The sequence below is a fragment of the Dama dama genome, chromosome 30 (assembly GCF_033118175.1).
Source record: "Dama dama isolate Ldn47 chromosome 30, ASM3311817v1, whole genome shotgun sequence".
Taxonomy (NCBI): domain Eukaryota; kingdom Metazoa; phylum Chordata; class Mammalia; order Artiodactyla; family Cervidae; genus Dama; species Dama dama.
Genome location: NC_083710.1, coordinates 52,703,137 through 52,714,901, shown reverse-complemented (window position 1 = coordinate 52,714,901; position 11,765 = coordinate 52,703,137). Strand labels below are relative to the sequence as shown.

Sequence of the window (11,765 nt, the reverse complement as noted above, 5' to 3'; positions counted from 1 at the left end):
GTACGCTCGGCAGACAGTAGCCAGCAGAGAGCCCCTGCAGCTCTCTTTCCATATTAGACCTATAAGAAGTTAAAGCAAAATATACAAGGGGGCAAAGTAAGTGTAACAAGGAACAGAAAGATTTAACAATGATGAGAACACTAAAATAATACTAAAGACAATTTGAGAGAGAAATGAATAACTTTCATGGGAGGTTTTAACATACTCCTCTCTTTAAATCTAGAGAAATTAAATGTAGGTAATATTTGAGAAACACAATTGAACAAGCTTGATCTGATATTTGAATAGAATCTTGTCATCTATGGAGAAAATTTATTTATTTTCAGCACACATGGAATAGTTGTAAAAACTATTTATGTACTTGGCTGTAAAGATTTTAAAATGAATTCCAGATAATCTTGATTATTCATACTATATTCTCTGATCACAGTGCAGAAGGAAGGAAAGGAGGAAAAGAAGAGGAAGAATTAGAGGATAACTAAAAAATTTCATGTGTTTAGAAACTGAAAACTGTTTTCCTAGAAACTAGAAGGAAGAAAATATGATTGGAACCCTATGTGTCAAAATTGAGTGGTATTTAGAGGGCAGTTCTAAAACCAAGAAAGCAAAATTCAAATGTACTAAGTTTTAAATTCATACAGTAAGATTTTTTAAAAAATATTAAGGAAGTAAATAATAAGAGTAGGGAAGAGGTCAATTAATAAAACAACCCAAGAAAACAACATTTCAGGAGGAAAAATGAACTCTGCTGGGGTGGTCAGAGAATGTTTTTCAATAAAAGTTAAGTATTTTATTTAAACTCATTGCTGGGAGAAGCATCTTTGGAAAAGAGGGACCAGAAAAGCTTTAGAGTCATTGCAGAGGACTTTGTGGGTCAGGAAGTCATGAGGAAATCAGCATCATGAGAGCAGAGGATGGAGGATGGAGACAAGAGGTTGGAAAGATTGAGGCCAAAGTCTGAAGCGATCAATGTGCTATTCCCAGGAGTTTGGACTTTGGGATATACGCAACCATTGAAATGTTTTAAGACACAGAATCATGCTTGTTAATAGGAAAATAAATTGGTTAACAGTGCAAAAGACAGCTTGGAATGGAGGGTGAGAATGAACTCCAGAAATTGGGTAATAGTGTTGCAGGGACTTCCTGAGTGGCTCAGTGATAAAGAATCCACCTGCCAACGCAGGAGACATGGGTTCAGTCCCTGGGTCAGGAAGATCCCCTGGAGAAGGGAATAGCAATCCACTCCAGTATTCTTGCCTGGAAAATCTCATGGACAGAAGGGCCTGGAGGGCTACAGGTTGCAAAGAGTTGGACATGACTGAGTCCCTCGTTTCAGGAGTGAGCAGAGTTCTGAGCCAGGCTGTTCCCAGAGTCACTCAGTTATTTTTCGTTTTGTTTTGTTTTGCACACTCAGAGAATATACGTAGATGTTGTCAATTGCGGAAGTGTTGAGCCCTCGGGAAAGGCCAGGTCATTTTGGAGCACCTATCTTATAGGTCATTTTGTGCGGAAAGAGGAAGTAGTGACATCATACATGCTTTCATTTCACCAGAGAGGGAAATCTGAAAGGGGAATTCAGTCTAGTGAATTGACTCAAATCATTAGTTCCAGAAACTGACAGTTTACTGGGAGGGCAGCTTTGTGTACAGACTTAAAGGTGGAACACAGGAGGTGAAAGCGTCAAGTCCAGAGAGAACGTGTGTGGTCTGGGTCACGACTCCGGAATGCCTCTCACTGTTTTCTTCTCTGCAGATGGCCTGGACAGGAGTGAGCTGCTGCCTCTGTCCCCTCTTGCTCCAACCATGGAGGAGGAACCGCTGATGATATTCATGTCTGATGAGGAGGACCCAGAAAAGGGTGACGAGAGAAACAAGTCGGAGGAACTGAGGTGTTTGTGGAGAAAAGCTATACACCAGCAGATCCTGTTGCTTCGAATGGAAAAAGAAAACCAGAAACTTGAAGGTTAGCTATTCAAACAGGGCTAGAGGGCATGATATGATACTGTAATTTAAAGGTGTAGTTTGTTAATACTCTCCCCCACAGTCATTCTCCAACTGTATACACACTTTTACTAGAATAGCTACTGATGAAAATTGTTTCTAGTTCGTGAAGTGGTTATGACAGGGGAAAGTTGGCCTAAGAAATTTGTATTTCTGTTTGACAGATTTAAAACATCAGGTGTCTTTTGAGTATATTTGGGTGATAGAATAATAGAAGGTAATAGAATGTATATAATATGAAGTCAGTGGCTTTAATATGACTGAAAGTTTAACTTCTTTGTGTGTAATTTTAAAAAGACTTAAATATGAAAAAGTATGTTCTCTTCAAATGTGATTTTCAAACTTCAGGCCAATGTTATTCATAATATGAGAAATATTCCTATTTCAAATAAATTATATTGTATCCAGTTCAACTAATTACCTATTAACAAATCGAAAGTGCTATGTTTGATTACTATTTTATAAATTTTCTATTTAAAAATCATATTGAAGTCATTAAAATTTTAATTGGACAGTTTATAACAGCTATTGTGCTATTCATACTACTTGACTATTAAATTTATGAATACCAAATGCTTTAGAATGTGTTTTCCAGACTCTGAAATAATAATGTCATTTACCCCAGTGCTGATAGAATGGAGGGAGGTGTGTAGACAGTACCAAAATCTGAAAAAGGTATTAAAGCCCTTATCTTGAGCAAATCACTTAATATAAAGGGCCTTTTTATCACATTTATAAAATGAATGGTTTAGCTTATGTGGGCCTTTGACTTTTAAGATTATTGGAAGATATCTAGATTTTTCTCTGACTTGCTTGTATTATGTTGTCTTTCAATAAAGCTTCTTTTAGTCTAGACAGGTATTCACATTTCTGTATTCACCATCTAAAGATTCCTCTTACTATATCTATTGTTCAACTAAATTTTTTACTTTTTAGTTTGCTAGGGCACAATTTATTTTTGCTTAACACTATATTCTTAGCAGAATGAAAAGTTTGTAAGACTTTTAAATATCTGTAGGAAACAAATCTTCTTTTCTTTCAAATTAAAAAAGCAATTAATTGTTATTAACATAAATTTTAAAAGTTTGATGTGATAAATGATATGCCCACTCAAGCTTCCATAGATTTTGAAAGGAATTGAATTTATGTTTTTTGTAGTTGATTATATCTTGAACTAACTCATAAACAGAAGAAGAGTTTGAAAAAAGATGGTTGTCATTTTCTTAAAACGTTTAAAGCATGAAATTGGATTTCATTAACAGGAGTATGTGCCATAGAGTATTATATTAAATATTAATGGCTAATTTTAGAATCATAGACTGTTTGAACTGGAAATGGTCTTAGAGATTATTTAGCTCCCCTCTTCATTCTGCAGCTGAGTTAGTGACTAGCTTGGGGACACTAAGAAAATTAACCTAAGGTCAAACAGTGTTATACTGGCAAATAAGTACGAAAATTCCAGTTTATTACCACAGTTTTTAGGCTTTTTCCCAGTACAGCATATAATATATATGTTAATATAAAGAAATGGAATATTTTACTATAAATGACTGCATATTCTGTGTATTATATGTGGCTGTATAAATTGACAGAATAAGAGAAGAGGTGACATTTAGAATATATGATCAGAAACCTTTGTCAGTTCTGTTTTTATTTCTGTACTTAAGTAACAAAGACAAAAATAAATAGCTTAACACATTACAAATGCTAGTCAATGGATAAGCATTTTTTCATAGTTCTTTGTTCTTGCCTGGTTAACCAGGGCAGATATTAACTGTTCTTACTTAGCACTTTATCCTCAGGGTGTAGATGATGGTGATTATTATTTTAAATGAATAATGATCCAGAGAAGGTTGGAGAAAAAAAATTCTGAGGAAATATTATGCTTCATCCATTATGAAAAATATAATTAGTAAAGTTATATGTAGGATTATGTTAATTATTAGCTTTCTCTATGATGATCCTAGAGAAATATAAAACAAATTGTTGCCGTTCAGTCACCAAGTCATGTCCAACTCTTTGCAGTACCCCAGGCTTCCCTGTCCCTCACTATCTCCCAGAATTTGCCTAAGTTCATGTCCATTGAGTCGGTGGTGCCATCCAACCATCCTATCCTCTGTTGCCCTCTTCTCCTTCTGCCTTCAATCTTTCCCAGCATCAGGGTCTTTTCCAATGAGTCGGCTGTTCGCATCAGGTGGCCAAAGTATTGGAACTTCAACTTTAGCATCAGTTCTTCCGATGAATGTTCAGGGTTGATTTCCTTTAGGATTGACTGGTTTGATCTCCTTGCTGTCCAAGGGAATCTCAAGAGTCTTCTTCAGCATCAGAATTCGAAAACATCAGTTCTTAGGCAGATATTGAAAAGCAAAATTAAACTATGCTAGAAAGCCATCTAGTGGTATCTAGGAGGAATTTTTGGTAGTTTGATTTATCTTTTGATTATGTGTGGACTTTTAAGTAGAAATTTTTACTGCCCTGCCAGAATAGTAGTCTATTATAAGATGGTTTAATTCTTTTGAAATGGCTTCGAACACTGAGTAAAGAGTAATACTCATTCTGCTATTGTTTTTGTGCTGTCGAGGACTTTGGATGCCTGACAGAGATTTGTGTTGCAGGAGGTAAGATGGCTGAGCCCTGGAGCTTCAGTGATTACAGATTACATTTAGAGCTTCTGTTCCATGTGGTCCTAATGAGAGAGAAGAAATATGCTTCCATGTTTTTTCACCCTTCTCCCCTTTTGGAATCAATTCTTCAAGATAAAGCTGAGGTGTAGATACTGGTTGCTTTTATAACCATTTCTTTTAATGACCTCTGGGCTTAGATTTTAGACCATCAAGTCAAGAGAAAATTTTGTATTTTGAAAAATGAAAATGTTAACTTCAGTAAAATGGACTTTCCTCTTAAAGATTATTAAAAATTGACACAGGAATATGTAACCTAGTGTCAGTGTGGTTAAAGACAGTGTGGGTAACTCTGGAAATAGTTATAGAAATTTATCAGGCTATCATGATCAAATATTTCTCAAATCAAGGTTAGCATGAAGCATTATTTTCTCATAGATATAGGATATAAAATATTAACATTTTAATGGTATTAACAATGATGCAAACTGTCACTTTTGTAGTTTTCTATCACATTTGTCAAATATTTGAAATTTCTAGCCTGGAAAACATGGTTTGTTTTTTATGTTTAGGAGACTTGTCATCTGTAAGATATAGAGTAAAACCTCCTTAGAATTTATTCCTGTTTTTCTTTTTTTTAATATAGGAAATGACTCAAAATTTGAGAACTTTTCCAGTATCTTCCATTTTTTACAAAAATTTTCATTTTGAGAAAATGTTAGTGGTTGATTCCTAAAAGTCGTATGCTGTGGTTTTACAAAGGCAATAAAACATTACAAATTCTGTGTTTTAAAACGTATTAGTCTTAATGCAAACTCTTTCTTTCTTAGCAAGCAGAGATGAACTGCAGTCCAGAAAAGTTAAATTGGATTATGAAGAAGTTGGTGCATGTCAGAAGGAGGTCTTAACAATCTGGGATAAGAAGTTGTTAAACTGCAGAGCTAAAATCAGATGCGATATGGAAGATATTCATACTTCTCTTAAAGAAGGTATTCTGGATCATCTTAATCTTTTTCTTTTTCTTTTTTTGAAAAGTTTCAGAGATTGTTTTGATTCGTCCAGCTTAAGCATAATTTTCTCTTTGTCTTTGCCTGTAAAAAAAGGAAAGTAGTTTGTTTCCTCCTGTAGTTAGTGACTATGTTGGTAGGAACGGTGCTAATGGCAGTCCTATCCCTGAGGAGATAGCAGACACGTTTTCTACAGTTTCCTGCCTCTTCAGTCAGCTGTTTTCAACTCAAGAGTTATCATTTACTGAGGAAAGAGCATATGCATTAGTACAAATCTTTGATCATATCCATAAAAATATCTCGAACTTATAAACTTGACTCGTTCCCATTATTTGCTCAGAAGTACTTGTTTATATATATATGTTCACCTATATGTATGTGTTTATACAAATCTATATTATTAGCTAGCAATCAGTTGTCCTACCATCTGTTTTTTCTTTTATTTATTTTTGAAACATTGCTTTTATTCAGCCTTAAATTACACTGCAGCTTTGTCATATAAAATGACATTTAAACATCTTAAATTTAAAACTAACGTGTGGGATCGGGTAGAGAGGGAGGTGGGAGGGGGGATCAGGATGGGGAACACATGTAAATCCATGGCTGATTCATGTCAATGTATGACAAAAACCACTACAATATTGTAAAGTAATTAGCCTCCAACTAATAAAAATAAATGAAAAAGAAAAAAAAAAAGAAAAGAAAAAAAGAAAACTAACGTGTGAATTGCTTACTTGCAGTTTCTGTGACTCAGATTCAATATATTAAAATGAGAATCTCTATGACCTGCTGGGTATAAAATAAAGATCCCAGTGTAACTTGATCATGAATCTTAAAAGCCTATGATAATGTGAAACTGTTGCATGATTAAGTTAAAATTAAGATTAATTTTGTAAGATGCTGTGTTTACAAACCTGGCACATGTTCTTTTTCCTTGAAGATATGGAAATCCCAAAGATTTCCACTGAATGCATTGCTCGGGAGACAAAATAGTGGCTAATCAAATGTGTGTGAGATATAGATCACACTGTTCTTCGGTATGACTTACAGAGATGTTTTAGAGGTGCTCATCTTCCCATTTCTTATAAAACAGAGTTGAAACTTCTTAGCACTGTGCCCAAAACTCTCCTTGATCTCTCCTTCTTTCATTTCTCATCTCACTTTCTACCTTTCCTTACCTTGTAGCCTGTGCTCCGAAGGTGCTAACTAATATGCATCCCAGTATGGCACAGGTCATTTCTTTCTTTCTTTTTTTTAAATAAAGATATTCTATATTTTTTTTTTAATTTTTTTATTAGTTGGAGGCTAATTACTTCACAACATTTCAGTGGGTTTTGTCAAGATAAAGATATTCTATATTTTTAAAAAGCTTTAAGTTTTTGCTTTCCATATTAACCCCTAGTCTTTTAAAAAAATAATTTTTATTTATTTATTTTTGGTTGCGCTGGGTCTTCATTGCTGCGCACAGGCTTTCTCTAGTTGTGGTGAGCAGGGACTATTCTCTAACTGTAGTGCGTGGGTTTCTCATTGTTCTGGCTTCCCGTTGTTGCAGGGCGTGGGCTCTAGGGTACTGGGCATCAGTAGCTGTGGCACATGGACTGAGTTACTTCTCAGCAGGTGGGGTCTTCCCGGACCCGGGATCCAACCCACGTCTCCTGCATTGGCAGGTGGATTCTTAACACTGGACCACCAGGGAAATCTCAGCGGCTCTTTCTTGATTAGATGCTCCAGCTTCCCTTCCCTCCCTCTTCTGTCCTGTCTACCTTCTCCCCATTTCCCAGCTCCCTTTCTTTCCATCACATCTTCTCACTCCTCCTTTGTGCCCCTTTCTCTGCTCCTCTCAGGGCCTCCATACATTCTTCTTGCCAAAGTGAAGGCTGCCTACACTCCCAGCCTGGAGAATCCTGCTCTCCCTCAGCTCTCAGTTTAAATACCGTTTCCTCACAGTGCCCTCCCCCCCAACCCAAAATAAATTAGTTTTGCTTTGTTATTCTTTCTCATGATTTTTTCCCTTTAATTGTGCTTATCATAGTTTATAATTTTGTATCTGTGTGTTTATCTGTTAAATGCTTTCTCACCACCCCCCACACTCCTAGCACTTAAGACAGTATCTTACATGTTATTTACTAAATGAATGAATGAGACTAATTTTCCTGAAAATGGATTTTTTCATCTCTCGATGAGGTTTCTTCAAGGCCATGCTCTATGCTCTGTTATATATTAGATGCTCAATAAATATTTAACTAAGGTGAATGACCAGACTTCTCTGGTGGTCCAGTGGTTAAGAATCTGCCTGCCTGTGCAGGAGCACGGATTTGTCCCCTACTCTGGGAAGATTTTACAGTCTGTGGGGCGACTAAGCCCACCCACCACAACTACCGAGCCCACACTATAGAGCCAATGCGCTGCAGCAAGAGTAGTAGCCACGATTAGCAGTGGACACATTGCAACAAAGAGAAAACAACTGCTTTCTTGCTGCAGCTAGAGAAAGCCTGCATGCAGCAATGACGACCCAACACAGCCAAAAATAAATAAATGAAGTGAATTACCTTTTAGAAATTGTTATTGGATGGTTAACACAACAGCCCTCTCCTTAACAGTGATCCGTTTAATGGGCTAATGAAAGTTACCCTCTAAACATGACTTTTTATGTAAGATCATTCATTCATTCAACAAATATATCAGTAGCAAGGTATATTCTTGGATTTCATCATTCAGAGATGAACATATGCTGATCATTCTCAGGGAGTTCACCGTCTAAGTGAGGAAACTAGGCAGACATACAGTGTAGCACTAACTCTAATCCAATATGCTAATGTTATAGTCTGAGTCACATAGTATGTGAGAAGGGAGTCTTACTCCTAGAGATGTTAGGGAGAGTGTCTGCAGAAGATTGACATTCAGGCTCATCCCTAAAAGACAAATAGAGATATATTAGGCGATCAACTGGAGGAACTTGGAATTCCATAAACGTAACAATAGAAACAAGAAACTGGAGGTCTGAAAATAACCATAAGCTTCTTGAGGATGTGAATACTTAGTGTATACTTAATGTGGCAGGGAATGGGAGGTAATGGAACTAAAAATAGTAGTTTCAAGGCATACATGTTCAGGAGCCTGAGGTGTAGTTTTTGGGCAAGAATACTTCCAGCTTCTGCAGACTGTAACATTGCATTCCAAAAAGATTAGTGCCATTAAACCTTCCTCTACCCCACTCAGGAACCTATCCCATATCTAGTTTTTTTGGACTGAAAGCAGTGTAATAAAATTACTTTTCCTGCAGAGAATTGAATTATGTCCCTCCCAGTGCTTTACTTCATGTCCCTTAGCATAAAAAACAGTTTTAACATACTTTGAATTGCTTGTTTTTGGTTTCCAAGCACACTGGAGTTACTATTTCATTATACATGAATGAAGCGTTATATAGCCTAGCCACTTTCTTCTCAAAGACTGAGTGACATTCTGGAGCACTCCCTTTGTATTGTATTTACCATTTTTATTTCATTTTTTTGTGGACCATAAAAATGCTATTTAATTCTCTTTTACAAAGTTACTTTTTAATGACAGATATTTAGAAATCAGAGTATGAATATTAGCATTTGTTACTAGCTTCAAACCAAATAAAAGGTGAAAATAAGCAGTCATACATTTCAGTAGTTTAGAATTTGGCCTCTGAAACTAGAGTTTGGATTCTCAACTGCACTAGCTGTGAGAACCTGCGAAGTGACTTAGCCTCTTTCTGCCTCAGCTTTGCCATCTGTAAAGTATGCTGCTGCTGCTAAGTCGCCTCAGTCGTGTCCGACTCTGTGCGACCCCATAGACGGCAGCCCACCAGGCTCCCCAATCCCTGGGATTCTCCAGGCAAGAACACTGGAGTGGGTTGCCATTTCCTTCTCCAATGCATGAAAGGGAAAAGTGAAAGTGAAGTCGCTCAGTCACATCCGACTCTTAGCGACCTCCTGGACTGCAGCCTACCAGGCTCCTCTGTCCATGGGACTTTCCAGGCAAGAGTACTGGAGTGGGTCGCCAGTGCCTTCTCCTCTGTAAAGTATAGATAGTAGTAACTACCTGTCTCATTAAGTTATTTTCTGAGCACCTGTGAATAGTTGAGGTGCAGTTTCTGTAATTGTAATGCTCAAAAGCACGTCCTCAATACATGTTGTATTATGTTCTCAATCAGTAGTGGCTGGTGTTGTTGTTAATATTGCCATTATTTTCTTCATTATTTGAAGGTTTTTTTTTTTTTTTTTTTTTTTTTTTTTTTTTTAGTAAGGCAGCAGCTAGAGGATTAAACTTGTCAAAATATGCTTGCATACTGTGTGGTTGTAGCGTGGCAGGACAGGTGTATATATGGCTGTCTGTGTGTAGTAGTATGGCTGCCTATTTGAAGCATTATAGCTAATCAGTTGTGATTTAGCAACTTCATTCCAGTCTTCAAGGCCTTGCTTTCTTATCTCTTTGATTGCAGGTGTTCCCAAAAGTCGACGGGGAGAAATCTGGCAGTTCCTAGCTTTGCAATATCGTCTGAGACACAGATTGCCTAATAAACAACAACCTCCCGACATATCCTATAAAGAGCTTTTAAAACAGCTCACGGCTCAGCAGCATGCTATCCTCGTAGATTTAGGTATGTCTGCTGTATTGATTCTAATTTATGAAAGTAAACAGTAGGTCCTTTTGTTGAGTTTTTTTTTTTTTTTAATTTGGTTTTTGGTGTTGATAAAGATGATCTGTTGGTCTGCAGAGCTGCTGACTTTGTTCTTTCCTGAGGGCATATCGGCCTTATGTCTGGTTGAAGATACCCTAAATGCCTGCATGTGGAGTGAAGTCTTTATCCTTAGACTTGTACTCTGAAAAGAGTCCTCTTGTATTTGAATCGTTATAAAGGCCATGTTCTCAGGTGCTCTCAGTTCTTGTTTTTTGAGCAACTGACTTTTCTTTGGGATAGACAATTATTATTTCAGTCAGCACTGGTCTTGAAATAAACTAGAGCAGGTTTAAAGGGGCACCAGAAAATTTAACAAAGCCTGCTATGTATTCCTGGACATATTGCTGAAAACAAGCTTTTGAATAAGGCTTTAAAAAGCAATACAGTATGTGGTTAGGTTGTGGGAAATCATGAATACATCTTTGGAGGATGAAATAAGAATTAGCTGTCCTACTGTTATGTGACTTTCCAGTGGCAGCATTATAAAGTCACCCTTTTAAAAGCTGAGTTTCAAATAACTTATGGAAAGTAAAAATGGTGTAATAATTTAAAAAATTATGTTGTCTCTAATTTTTCTCTAAATTAATGTTATATTCTATTATTTAAAAATATGTAACTTACTGAATTAAATTGACATTGACATTTGAATTATCTTATATATATCCCTAAAAGTTGATTTATTTAAGGTGGCCAGATATGTTATTTCAGCCCATATGGGAAAACAAGGAATTACTTTACATTGAGAGGTCACTTCATTTCAGGTTATATAAAAATTACAGGGCAAAACTGAGCTCTGCTTGGTTGGATGACAAACAACTTCTGTTGGGAAAAGGCCAATTAAGTTAATATTTTTGAAGCCCAGTAGAATTGAAAAGAAGAATTTTACTGAGAAACTGGAAACTTCGGGTTTTGTCCTGATGCTACCACTGAACAGTTGTTTTAGGCAAATTACTTTGCTTCTGAGTTTCAATACTCTCTCTTAAATGAGGACAGTGAACCAATCAATCACTGTGAATCCCTGCAGATGTGTGATTCTGTGACCGGAAATGGATAATGAATCTAGAAATTGAGATGTCGAATTTAGAGCTAGTCAAGATATCCTAAAAGATAAGGAGATGATGAGATCATGTTATAGGGGAAAAAAAAGCCTGGTCAGAAAAAAATGGAGCCAGAATTAATGTCTTGGATGGACAACATATTTATAGTTTTCTGTAGCAAGCATTTTAAGTGAAAAAGTAAAATGATAATTTTAAAAATTGCTTATTTAACTTTGCTCATAGTCATCTGTGTTTTCCTCAGCATGTTCTTGTTATTTTCTCATGTCTTCCCCTTTATTTGTTCTGCAGAAATAATCTTATCAGTTCCTGGGTGTGTGTGTGGGCGAATCAATTTTAAGCAAATCTGGTGGAAAGCATTAAAAAATCTGGCC

General features: G+C 36.4%; 1 protein-coding gene across 2 annotated transcripts in view; it reads left to right on the top strand.

Annotated features, from left to right (window-relative positions):
* Nucleotides 1-11,765, top strand: part of TBC1D4 (TBC1 domain family member 4) — a 210,545-nt gene that overhangs the window by 173,704 nt on the left and 25,076 nt on the right. For both annotated transcript variants that reach the window (XM_061133697.1, XM_061133696.1), the window contains 3 exons: nt 1,753-1,962; nt 5,452-5,610; nt 10,097-10,255. In XM_061133697.1, the coding sequence (XP_060989680.1) occupies nt 1,753-1,962; nt 5,452-5,610; nt 10,097-10,255 (528 nt within the window). The remainder of the gene's footprint in view (nt 1-1,752; nt 1,963-5,451; nt 5,611-10,096; nt 10,256-11,765) is intronic.